The sequence below is a fragment of the Peromyscus maniculatus genome, chromosome 1 (assembly GCF_049852395.1).
Source record: "Peromyscus maniculatus bairdii isolate BWxNUB_F1_BW_parent chromosome 1, HU_Pman_BW_mat_3.1, whole genome shotgun sequence".
In the NCBI taxonomy this organism is placed as follows: domain Eukaryota; kingdom Metazoa; phylum Chordata; class Mammalia; order Rodentia; family Cricetidae; genus Peromyscus; species Peromyscus maniculatus.
In genome coordinates this window covers 199946835-199960241 of record NC_134852.1, presented here as the reverse complement: position 1 = coordinate 199960241, position 13407 = coordinate 199946835, and the positions used below count along the sequence as shown (strand labels likewise).

Genomic DNA, 13407 nt, shown 5'->3' with positions numbered 1-13407 from the left:
CACTGTGTCCAGGAGCGTAGAGGCATCACATCTGACCTCCAGCTTGGTGGTCTTAAGTTGTTTTTTTGTGGGGTGGGGTGAGGTTTCAAGACAGGGTTTCTCTGTGTAGCCTTGACTGTCCTGGAACTCACTCTGTAGACCAGGCTGGCTTTGAACTCAGAGGTCTCCCTGCCTCTTGAATGCTGAGATTAAAGGTGTGTGCCACCACCACCCAGCGATGATCCTAAGTTTTAAAACTTTTTCCCCCTTAAGCCTGGCTCTAGGCACTAAAATCACCACGCACGCACGCACGCACGCACGCACGCACGCACGCACGCACGCACGCACGCACGCACGCACCATGATGCCACAGCCTTCCGCTAGCTGTGTAAGCTGTGGCAACAGCAAAGTTAGAGTTAATTTGTTTTGAAGTAGGGTTTTACTCTGTAGCCCAGACTGGCCTCCCTGGCAGTCCACCTCCCTCAGGTGTCCAGTGTTGGGGTATGGCAGGTACCATCACACCCAGCTAAGAGTTACGGTTTCAGTCCACAGTGAAACAGTGAGGTTTTGCAAGTCTGTTTCTCTGAGTTAGGAGCCAGGGAGTTGGACGAAGTGCTCGCCTAGCATGCACAAAGCCCCGAGTTGATCCTCAGCAACACGTGAACTGGGTGTAGTGATACAAACCTGTAATGGAAACATTTGAGAGCTTCTCTCCTGTAACTTCCTATAGTGGGTTCACTACGGCCCCAAAGACATGTGCTCAAGTCCTGGGCCCTAGAACCTGTGGACATAGCTCTCATTTGGAAATGGTCTTCGCTGTGTAAGTGAAGGATCTCAAGGAGAGACCGGGGTAGGCAAGATGGCTTGGTGGATAATGGTGCCTGCTGCTAAGCCTGAATCTGACTTTTGAGAGTTTTCCCTTGACCTTACCTGACCTCTGCATGTGTGTGTGTGTGCAGTGTCAGACGTCAGACTCATGTTCATGTGTTTGTGTGTGTGTGTGTATGCACATACCCCCCATGGGCACCTACATATGCATAATTTTAAAATAAATACTTGCTTTAAAGCAAGGTTGTTGTAAGGATTCGCCAAGTAATCCCAGTAAACCCGTAACTACTGTTATACCCATCACCCCCCCCACACTTGCCTCTTTTGGGTCCCCACTAAGCATCCATCTCAAGATTGTAGAGCTTAGGTTCCAATGGAGAATGCAGAGGTCCCAGCAAGGAAGTGTTTGCTCCGAGGTCACACAGTTGCTGGGACCCAGGGCTCTTGCTTGAGGTGCCGCTTCCTCAGTGCAGCCCAGGAAGGGGTCCTCCACCCAGTTCCCAGATAGTGCTGGGTGCTCAGCTTCCCCAGGGTTTTCATTGGCTTCCAGGAGCGAGTTAAGTCTTGCTGGGTTGGGTCTGTTTCAGGTCGGAGTGTAATCTGCCCTGAGATGCTTATCTTATTTCTGGAGCAGCTTCCAGTAGCTTTGAAGAGTGGCAGCAGCCAAGCCTGCCATAAAGGGGCTGCAGGACGTTTACAAGCAGCCTTTAATGCCCTGTGGTCTCGGCTTCCTTAATGGGCATTTCCCTCCCCCGCCTTTTCCTCTTTCCCTGGTTTAATATGGCCCCTGGTTTGGCTTTCCCAGTGCGGTTTGGATTCCTCACGGAGAAGTCAAAACCATGGAATCCCTTCCAGGTCTCCCCTCCCTCATCCCTTTGGGCTGCCTGGGCCAAAGCCCCAAGTAGGGAAAAGAAGCATTGCTCAAGAGAACCACCTTGTTGGGGTGCAGAGAAGCCAACCGCAAGCTGCTTTGTACCAGAGTAGCTGACCCCTGAGCCCGGTGGAGGGGATCGGAGGCATCACCCATGGCGGGGTGGCCTTGCTTCCGGAGTCAGGTGGAGCGGTCCTTCCCCTCACCGCCCCCTTCTCCAAGCCTCTGCACCTCCTGAAATGCATCTGCATCCTTGTGCTCTGGAGTCAGGTGGAGTGGTCCTTCCCCTCACCGCCCCCTTCTCCAAGCCTCTGCACCTCCTGAAATGCATCTGCATCCTTCACTAGTTCCGTCTACAGCCCTGCAAGACAAGGCTCTGTCAGAGGTGCAGTTGGCTTTGGGATGAAGCCTGGAAGGGTAACCCACATGGCCTCCACATCTCCTCCCCCCACTCCCGTCCACTGACAGGATGAGAAGGGGTAGGGGTGCCACTTGTGGAAGGTGACACCTCTCTAGGCTGCCCTGAGTTTCTTCCATTACTCACATGGTCCTTCGGGGTCCTGCTGGGCACCTCTAGACATCTGGTATCCTAGAGTCTGGTCTGACAAGCAACTGGCTCCAGAACTCCAGCCCAGGGACACCCATCATTTTATCAGTCCCGAGAGCAGCCTCCCTGTACATCAGCTTAATTACAAAGGCTTCTTTATACAGCATCCCCACAGCCACACTTTATATGAACTATAAAGTGACAGACAACCAAAAAACGATAAGGAGCCGAGAGGCAGGGACATCGAGGACATTTCCCCTATGAGGAACAGTGTCACTACTATCTTAATAAATCACCTTTTGCCTTCTTTGCAAGGGAATCCCATGGTGGAGTTCTTATCTGCAGGTGGCCAGACATTTGGCTCAAGAGAGCACGGAGGTAGGGGAGCTGGGGTAGATGTTCAGGTAGGGATGGGGAACGAGTGTGCCAGGAGGTCCTTACTGGAGCACCTGCAGTGTGACAGGCTGTGTTAGCGGGGTCCTGGGGGCAAATGGGGGAAGTGATCTGTGTTCCACCATGTGTGGAGAATGAGCTGTGCAAATGAGAATCAGGTCACGCATCCTCCATGTTCTGGTGATCCTGTCTCGTCTATGCAGGGTGACCTGTACTGTGGTGACAGGGAGGTCAGAGGCCACTGCAGCCTCTTCTTGCAGGTCCCAAGGTCCCCTGCATTCCCTTTCCCCTGCCAAAGGCTGCTTTAGGAAATGGCTGGACTCTCCCTGAAGGAGACCTCTTAGCCAGAAGTAGCAGAATGGATGCCCTGGGGTGTAGCTTCAGTAGTAGGAGGGAGGTGGGCCAGCCACCCCAGCTGCTCCGGCCCCAGGAGGGAGACCCCTGAGAAGCACTATGAATCCCCTTCTGCAGTGGCCCAACAGGACCGGACTCCAGCTGCCCACAGTGAGCTGCTGTCTGCACATTTCCCACCCAGACTTGCCTTATTCTCTCTCAGCGATGTTCACTGTGATGACATTTCTCTTAAGTGACAAACACTAAAATCCTCCTGGGGCTGCTGCAGGGTGAACGGCCTAAACTAAGACAATGGCCTCCGTAGTCCTTCACTGGGACAGAAACACAACTGAAAAGTCTGAGGATAGCCCCAGACTCAGAAACAGCCACATCCAACTACTGAAGTAGCAAAGGAATCGGCCCCTTACTAGTGTGGTCTCCTGGCTGTTGGTCACTCAAGAAGTATTTATTGAGCTCATACTGAGCCAGACCGGTCTTCCATTTTCTTCTCAAGCCATAATAAAGTTGGCCACTGGGGGCGCCAGGCTTTCATCTAGCCAAATTAGCAGCTGTGAGAAAGAGAAGGCTCAAGTCCAGACCTCATTGGCTCAGATTGGGTCCTCTCCACGCTTGAGCCAGTCACTGTGTCTTTGGTTGGTCAGGCTGTGTCGCATGCTAACCTGTTGCCAGGGGGCTGTGGTTGGCATGATCGGTGTCGGGGAACACTGACCTCTGTGGGCTATCTCATTGACCTTGGAAGGGTCAATGGGCTTCTCAGACAACCGCAGTGCAGACCTCAGCTTGCTTTCGTTGTTTTGTTTGTTTGTGGGGTTTTGTTTGTTTTGCTTTGCGGCGGCGCGGGGGTGGGGTGGGGTGTTAATGAGCTATAACACTCAGAAGAATGAGGCAGGTGCCCTAGAAATGGGAAATGTGTTGTGGATATTCTAGAAAGAAGATAATTCCCAGCTCGTGTAATCCTCAAGCCTTCTGAAAGGGGGGTGGACACTGTGTCCAGACGACACCCACTGGGCCCACAAGTGTCAGTGTGTAAGGCCCTGAGCATCAGACGAGTGAGTTCGGGCTCTAAGTTTGACAGTCTGGGCTGGGGGTGCAGCCCAGTAATGGAGCATTTGCCTAGTATATGCGAGGTCTCTGGTGCAGTCCCCAGCATGGGGACTCTGAGGTTGAACCAGCTGCATTTACTAGCCTGGGAAAGAACAATGTGTAGGTGTACTCATGATTGAGTGTGACCATGTGTTGATGTTTGTCATGACTGAACACACTGAATTGTCCATCGTGACTGAGGGAGACCTGAGGGACCAGGACTTCCTGTAAACCTTGCCCATACCTGTTGTGAGATGTCCCAACCCTGGCTGAAGGGTTCAGAGAGATCAGGGGACAGTCCAACTGGAACAGCCATAGTCTGTAGTCACCTGTCTCACCCTGGAACTAGCCACCCACCTAAGCTAAGAATAGGAGTCCTTACCTAACTAACAGGAAGGAATGCTGGTCTCTTAGGGAGGGGCCGGAAGACAAGACACAGCACACGGGCTGGGCCTCTTCTCATATTTACTTGTGAGATCACTAGAAAGCCACGCCCTAACACTGGGCATTGATCCTGCCACAGACCCAGGCAAGGTGAGTTGGCCAGGTTCTTCATAGATGCCCAAGATGGCAGCCTCCCGGGAGAGGCCCTGGGCCCTCAACCTCAGGCGCCTCTTGCCCCCCAACAGAGGTGATAGCTTCTCTCTTGCTTTGTTGGCAATGGGTTGAGGTGGTGTAGGTGGGAACCAGTTGGAAATCCAAGAGGTGAGGGGATGAGAGGATCTCCACAGCAGCCTCAGCCAGAACCGCTCAGCTCACTAGCCTCTCTCTTCCAGGCAAGATCCTGTTCCGGAGAAGCCACATCCGGGACGTGGCAGTGAAGAGGCTGAAACCCATCGATGAGTACTGCAGGGTAAGACTGGGCTGGGGGAAGGGAGGAGGGGAACCGTCTCAGGCCTCCACCACCTTTGGAGGAAGATGTTGTACAAAGCCCAGGGCCTGGAGTTTCCCGGCTGGGGGCCGGAGGTGTGGATGACTGCCGCTTTGGGGGGTCACTCCTGGGCTGGACCACTGTGGGGGCAGAGGGCCTAGGACTCACAGCTGAGGCTCCGCCCCTTCCGAAACGCATCCATATTTATAAGATGCTTGGTTAAACCACTTCTGCCAGCTTAGGAGTTAAGTGCTGGGGGGACCATAAGGTGGTGTTTGCTGGAGGTAGGAGGATTGCTTCTTTGAATTTCTTTGAGTATGGCTTGAATCAGTGTTGAGCATGGTGGCATCTGGAATACACATTTGTTTATTCACACAAGTTTTAATAGATGCCAGTATACTCTCTGGTTAGTGTTCTCTCTCTCCCTCTCTCCCTCTCTCCCTCCCTCCCTCCCTCCCTCCCTCCCTCCCTTCCTCCCCCCCCCCCCCCCCGTGTGTGTGTGTGTGTGTGTGTGTGTGTGTGTGTGTGTGTGTGTGTGTACACGACATGGAAACAACCGATGTCAGAGCAGGCAGGAGGAGCATATGTCCTCAAGCTGAGCCTGTTTGTCTTTCTGCTTGTGTTTTTGTTTGTTTCGTTTGGGGGCATGGTGCTAATTCTGACCCCAAGACCTCAAATCCTGTCTTTTAGACTGATTATAGTCTAGGACTTCCCGGAAGATACTCATTAGTGTTGTTGGTATTCAGACGTCCAGACTGCTTGTGTTCAAAGCCCTGTCTAGCTTTATAAACTTACTTCACATCCGAAGTCTCTGTTTCCAAGTCTGTTCAGTAGGAAAGAGGGCAGGCCCTCCGTTGTGGGGGCAGAGTGGACTGAAATGTATTAGGCCCGTGTGGTGTGTGGCTCAGAGGATGTGTTCAGTGGGTGTCTTTTGTTACTATCACAGAACACAGACATTTGTATTAATAAATAAGTAAAACATTTAAATGTATTTGAAAGGATGTTGGAGAAAAGGCTCAGCAGTGAAGAGCAACTGTTGCTCTTGCAGAGGACCCGAGTTTGGTTCCCAGCAGCCACATGGCAGCTCACAACCTTCTGTACCTCCAGTACCAGAGATCCAGCGCCCTCTTCTGGCCTCCACAGACACTTCATGCGAGTACTGCACAGACTCACATGTAGGCAAAACACCCAAACATACAAAATAAATCCTTTTTTTAAAAAAAGTATTAAAAGCAAGTAAAGGGCGGGGGGAGGGTCTCTCAGTGGGTAGAACACTTGCCTAGTGTGCTCAGTACCTAGTAGTGAAAAAATAAAATATGCTGGCAGTGATGGCGCACACCTTTAATCCCAGCACTCGGGAGGCAGAGGCAGGCGGATCTCTGTGAGTTCCAGGACAGCCTTCTCTACAAAGGGAGTTGCAGGACAGGACAGCCAGGGCTACACAGAGAACGCCTGTCTCGAAAAGCCAAATGAATAAAAACATAAAGTACAAAAATAAATAATAAAAATAGACAAAATTAAATAATGTGTTGTTATTCATGATACCACTGACTTTAATAGAAATAGAATTCATAGTTAAGCTGGGCATAGAGGTGCATACTTATAATTCTAGCAGGCAAGCAGGGAGATAATGAGTGTAAGACCAACCTGGAATACATAACAAGATCATGTCTCAAAACACCAGTGGCTAGAGATACAGTGTAATGGTAGAGTATGCCCAAAGCCCTGGATCTGAGCCCAGCCTCCCTAAAAAGTAACAGACAAATAAACCTATAGCTCAGTGATACCTACCGTGGAATGTGACTTCCAGGAAGGAACTGGTAAAGGCACATGCCACCAAGTGTGGTAATTCAATACCGCTGTGGTAGAGGGAGAACCAACTCCTGCATGTTGTCCTTGGACCTCCACATGTGTGCCGTGGTACATGTACCACACACTGAAAGGAGGGAAGGGAGAAAGACTAAGAGTATTTTCAGTTTATTTTCATTTTATGTGTATGAGTGTTTTGCCTGAGTGTATGTGTCTGTGTACCATGTGCATGCAGTGCCCATGGCGGCCAGAAGAGGGTGTTAGGTCCTCTGGGATCGATGTTTGTGAACTGCTGTGTAGGTGCTGGGAATTGAACCTGGGTCCTCTGGTAGAGGAGACAGTGTTCTTAATTGCTGAGTCTTCTCTCCAGACAGACAGACAGACAGACAGACAGACAGACACACACACACACACACACACACACACACACACTCCCACGAGGCTGGGTGGGTATGGTGACACTATAATCCTAACACTCAGGAGATTGATGTAGGAAGATGGAAGAGGCCATCCTGGGCTAACTCAGAGAAAAGAGTCCTAGGGAGGGAAGAATAACATGTTTTATCTGAAGACTATTAGAGTGAGAAGAGCTGGGGTCTAGTCCAAGTGCCTCACTAGCTGTGTGGCCTGGAACAAATGGGAATGGAATCCATGGTCTCGCAGGGGTTGAGTGGGAATGCGTATCACTGTTATGTGACTTCAGAAATGCTGTCCCTATACTAGCCCCTTACTGGTAAGGTCCCTTTCTGTGGTGGTTTGATGAGAATCCTCCCTCGCCCCATAGGCTCATGTATTTGAATACATTGACCCTGGTTGGTGGAACTGTTTGGGAAGGATTAGAAGGTGTGGTCTTGTTGGAGGAGTGTGTCACTGGGGATGGGCTTTGAGGTTTCAAAGAGCCCACTCCATTTTCAGTTAGCTCTCTTTCTCCACCTCATGGTGGTTTTCTCAAGATGTGGACTCTCGGGTACTGCTCCAGCACCATGCCCGCCTGCCTGCTGCCATGCTCCCAGCCATGGTGGTCATGAACTCACCCTCTAGAACAGTGAACCTCAAATTAAATGCTTGCTTTTGTAAATTACCTTGGTCATAATGTCTTGTTACAGTGATTTAAAAGTAACCAAGACATTTTATGTTCTAATATTTTATTAACAACTCATGCTTGGCAACACAAATGTTTAAGTCAGGCCTGGCATGGTGGCACATGCCTATTAACTCAAGCACTTAGGAGGTGGAGGCAGGATACCCAAGAGTCTAAGGTCAGCCCCAACTTCATAGTGAGCTCAAAGAGACCCTATCTATAGATTAGTAAATAACCAATCCTACAAATTTAAAAATGACGACTGAGTCTTTAACTGCCATCCTGTAGCTTCCAGGAAGACAATTGCTCCCTTCTACTCCCATGAACCCAGGTTTGAGTTTTGTCCAGATTGGCCTGGGTCACATGTTCTGCCCCATTGTAAACTATGAATGAATGGCCCTGAGCTAGATATCACTCTTCTTCAGATCAATATCCTCTTTTCTCTTTAAAGGACATTCACCATTTCTAAATTGGTGGCTGCAGCCAAGGCTTTTTATTGCTTTAAGTTAAATAAATGAGCAGAGCTAATGGAGGTGGGACCGAGGCAGAAGGAAGCTATAATTTATGGCTCAGATCAGCCTGCCTCCTGAGCTGTGGAGCCCGAGGCATCCACAGCTGATTGTGCATCAGCCAGAGGACGGAGCCCGCAGGAGCCCGCAGCATTTCCTTCTTGAGAATGGCTTTCTCGGGGGAGCTACAGAAATGAGGTCTGTAAGAGAGGGCCCTCCTGACCTAGCATGGATGGGAGCAGCCCAGAGTGGGGCTAGATCCTGCCACCTCTCAAGCAGGACTTTACGAGTGTGTCAGAGGGCCATGCAGGCTGACCTTTAATCCTGCTGAATTAGAAAACTGAGGTCTGCCTGGCATGGTGACACACATCTTTAATCCTAGCACTCAGGAGGCAGAGTCAGGTGGATCTCTGAGTTTGAGGCCAGCCTGGTCTACCTAGTGAATTCAAGGACAGCCAGAGCTACACAGAGAAACCATATCTCAAAAAAGCAGAGCAAAACAAACAAAAACCCCACAAACAAACCAAACAACAGAAGCAAGCTGAGGTCAGTACTACAGTTGTCTGAGAAGCTCACGGACCCTTCCAAGGTCAATGAGATAGCCCACAGAGGTGAGTACTTCCCACAGCTGTGCCATCAGATGGCGCAATTTGTGACCACTCAGTGTCACTGCCGCCCACCACCACCACCATGGCCAGTAGCATGTGCCTTTCATCCCACACCTGGGCTTTGTCTAGCAATCCTTTCGTTTGCCATTTGATTCAGGGTCTCTCTATGTGGCCATGTCAGTCTCAAACTCAGAAGCAACCTCCTGTCTCAGTGTTGTGTGACACTGTCCTTTGGGAGATGTGAACAGATATCTACTCACCTCAGAAAGGGAACCGATGACAGACCAAAGTATGGATGTCACTGAAGTCCGACTTGGTGACCAGTGAGTTTGTGGGGTTACATAGGAATCTGGGTGAAGGGTTCCTTACAGAAGCAGAGATGACTTAAGACAGCCACACCACCAAAGCCCATCCCAGCATGGGTGACCGTTCACAAAAGCTAGAAGTGGATAGCCTGCAGGAAGCTTAACAAGTTGAAGAATGTCCTTTCCAGGTAGCTCAGCTGCTCTGACCCTCTTTCAGGCAGCTTGGCTGGTCCACACTTCTGCCAGGAAGCTCAGTCCTTACACCTTACGCATGCTTAGGGAAGGGAGGAGTCTAGTGGATCTGATCAGTTTCAGGAACTTCATGAAGCCTTTGAGTTGTTGACTTCCTGTGCTCAAAGCTCCACTCAGGGTAGAATGTTTCACCTCCCCTTAGAGCAGTGGTTCTCACCCTTCCTAATGCTGCAACCCTTTAATACAGTTCCTCATGTTGTGGTGACCCCCAACCATAAAATTATTTTCGTTGCTGCTTCATAACTGTAATTTTGCTACTGTTATAAATCATAATGTAAATATCTGATGGTCTTAGGCGACCCCTGGGAAAGAATTGTTCGACTCCCACAGGGGTTGTGGCCCACAGGTTGAGAACCACTGCCTTAGAATCTCCCGTTATTTCACTTCCTTCCTAAGATCTAGGTCCTAACTAGCTTCTCTCCAAGATGAAAGGTTCAAATTAAGAGGATTCTGCTGTGTAACCCAGCCTTCTGAGTGCTGGGACGACAGTCTTCACTACCATGCCCATCCTGTGCCACTGGCCTTCCCCACAGCTGAATGGACGTCAGTCTCTCTCTGTCTGTCCCCGCCCCCATTCTCAATACGACCCATCTGCCCTGGCACTGGGTGCTAAGAAGACAGTCTAGGAGCGAGGCAAGAACCAGAGCCTCTGGGATGGGTTAGGACGGAGAAAGTGGGCACTGGTAGGCCATTCAGACCAGAGCAGCTTCGGTTCCCCGCCTAGGCACCCCGTACCCCTGGCCCTTCTCCACTCTCAGTGGCTGGGAGAGCAGGGCTGGAAGAGCAGGGTCACTCAGCAGATACCCTGCAGCTGGTGTCTGGCAGCCCCACTCTCCTCGCTCCCTGTCACCCCCACTGTTCCTCCTGCCTGGATACAAAGGTGTGAGACTCATTCACCCTTGGCCAGTGCCTGAGGTCAACCCTCTGCCGTCACCTGGGTCATACCCTGTAGAAACTGTGCGAGCCACGGGTCAGACAGATGATCTCACTAATGACTGTGCACTGGCCCGAGAATTAGAGCGACCTTAAGGACATCTCACAGATAGCAGTGAGGAATGCCAGAAGCAGAAATCCTGGATCTGGGTCAGGCTGCTGACACAGAGAGGTGCTCCTGACTTGACTAGATGGCCTTAGCTGCTCATGCCCCTGTTTTCCTCAGGGGACTTACTTAACTTCTCTGGGCTTTAGTTTCTTCTATAAAGTTAGAATCATGGTCACATCCTTTCTTTCTGAGTTGATAGAGTGCATGAGCCAGACTTCTGGAATGTTCTTATTGCTAGTAGACTGGCCTCAGCAACATTCCTGCAGCTCTTCTCAGAGGCTTTGCTGTGCTAACCGGCATGGCAGTGGCCAAGGCCAGGAAGGTGTCATTTCATATGACCATGGAAGCCATTGTAATCTGGGTCCCAGAACCAGACTTTTTTTTTTTTTTAAGATTTATTTTTTTATTATGTATACAGTGTTCTGTGTTTGTCTGCAGGCCAGAAGAGGGCATCAGATCTCATTACAGATGGTTGTGAGCCACTATGTGGGTGCTGGGAATTGAACTCAGAACCCTTGGAAGAGCAGCCAGTGCTCTTAACCGCTGAGCCATCTCTCCAACCCGAGAACTACTTTTTTTGAATCCTGGAAGAACTAATAACCAGAGAGATGATGTGAACTGCCCAGGGTCACACAGCAAATGTACGGCTGCCGTGCTAAGGCTGTTCAGGGGCTCCCCACACATTCTGGGGTTCTTGTTAGTGCGTCATTGCTTCCACCTAAAGAATGACCATGATGTAACGACTAAGATGCACCCAGACCTTGTGCTGGGCTCCTCAGATTCATCACCTCGTAATGGGTGACAGTTACACTATCAGATCTGATGTGTCGAGCTCAGAGAGGGCCGGTACAGCCTGTGAGGAGCAGGGGCAGGACTCACACCCATGACTGCTTTGTTAACTCCCACATGACATGTGTCATGAATGGCCACTCACAGAACCCAAGACCTGAGCTGGGACCCCGGCCCCTCCCTGCCTCACTCAGCGTGGCCAGGTTAGGTTCCTGCTCTGGAGTGTCAGTGCTGGTACAGCCTGGGGACAGGCCACTCAGCACCAGCCACTTGTGCCGAGTGGTTTTGGCCAGACCCGGGCTGCTTCGGGCTGGACACCTCTGCTGTCCACTGACAATCAGGACGAACCCTTGACGAGCTCCCCTGCAGGCTCCCTGTTTAGTCAAGATGTCACGGTCACTGCACCGCAAGACCTGTGTGGCCCATACGTCCTCTGCCCTGAGCACCCTCGCTCTCTTTTGGCATGAAGAGCCCTCTGTTCACAGAGGTGCAGGTGTCTGGTGGGGTCCAGGGCCCTCTTGACCGGCTGCCTTGTCTTTCTGAGGTCATCCTGACAGCCACCTCACAGAGCCCTGACTCGTGATGGCTTCCGTGGTTTCTGCCCAGCTCGAATCCTTAACGCCCAGGGAAGCTCTGCCTGCCCCAAGGAGCCCTTTTGTCCATGCCTGACTGCCACCCTCCATCTTTTCTCTCTCCTGCCTCCCTCCTTGTCTCTCTTTAATCGTTTTTTCCCTTCCACCCTCAGGGAGAACACAGAATGTGCCTCACATGTTAGATGAGAACCTGGTGGCCTTTGGGGCTGGAGTCACCTAGCTATACATGTTTTGAGCCCTGGGACATGGATCCTGCCACTTTACCCTGTTCACAGCTCTTTCCTCACTGCAGCTTTGGTGTCCCCACTATAAACAGAGGCAAGGTGCCATTTGATGTGCTCTCCAGAGGGTATGGTCACGTCTTCCTCTTCCGATGTCACACATGCACACACCGAGAAGCCCTCCTGTTGTCGGGGTTGGAGGAGTTGGCCCCTGGGACAGCGCCCAGCCCAGAGTCGTTGCTCATTAGTATTCGTTTGTCTTCTTTGCTGCTTCCTGGTTGACTGGGAGGTTGGAGACCTTTGCAAATCCACAGGCTCTAGAAAGCAATGGCTGGGAGTTCGCTGCAAAGGTGGATTGCACAATGCTCTCATGCTAAGGTCTGGTCTTGTTGAATCTCGCCCCATCTTGCCTGGGCGTGGATTTGGCGTGGAGGAGTGCCTCTTGGTTGGACGCCTGGTGATGGGCAATAGACGTGGGTTGTCTGGCCAGCTCAGAACATTAAAGCGTGTTTCTCGTTCCCCAAGTGAGCTTTCTTGGCCTCCTCTTGTCTCGCTGCTCGTGGGCATTGGCTTCTGCACATCTGTTGTTTTCTCACGTTTCATTCATCTGTTCGTTCATTCAACTGTTAACTGAGTTTCTGCTCTGAGTCAGTATCAACAGAACAGGCCAAAGTCCCTGTCTGCACAAGGCTTTTATATTTGAATAGGTGGTCCAGGGCAGTGTTCTCAGTCCACCACATGTGGTTACCAAAATTATTGGCTGGATATCGATTGGTTAACTAATTGTCAACAGATTAATTGGCTGGTTAGGTTTGTTATTGTTTAATCTCTCTCTCTCTCTCTCTCTCTCTCTCTCTCTCTCTCTCTCTCTCTCTCTGTGTGTGTGTGTGTGTGTGTGTGTGTGTGTGTGTGTGTGTGTGTGTGTGTGTGTGTAAATAGGGGCTCATGCATGTCCCAGCAAGTGTGTGGAGATCAGGATAATTTCAGGTGTCAACCCTTGTCTTGCCCCTGGTTTGAGAAAGAGTCTCTTTTCTGTTGCATGCACCAGCCTAGCTGGTCCATAAGCTTTTGGAGACTCTCTTGTCTCTACCTGTCACTAGACACAGGAGTGCTAGGATTACAGAAATGCACTGCCATGTCCAGCTTCAGGGGGGTTCTGGGGATCCAAACTCAGGTCCTCACACCTGAATGGCAAACACTTAAGTCTTGTTATGTACCTTGGCAGACCTCAAACTTCCAGAGATCCTCCTGCCTATGCCTCCTAAGCATTGG

General features: G+C 50.8%; 1 protein-coding gene across 7 annotated transcripts in view; it reads left to right on the top strand.

Annotated features, from left to right (window-relative positions):
* Nucleotides 1-13407, top strand: part of Sh3pxd2a (SH3 and PX domains 2A) — a 211997-nt gene that overhangs the window by 95275 nt on the left and 103315 nt on the right. For 6 of the 7 annotated variants that reach the window (XM_016001836.3, XM_006983313.4, XM_006983314.4 and 3 more), the window contains one exon: nt 4832-4908. In XM_016001836.3, the coding sequence (XP_015857322.1) occupies nt 4832-4908 (77 nt within the window). Of the gene's footprint in view, nt 1-4664; nt 4687-4831; nt 4909-13407 lie in introns of those variants that run through there. The other variant, XM_076563266.1, reaches the window with a different exon arrangement.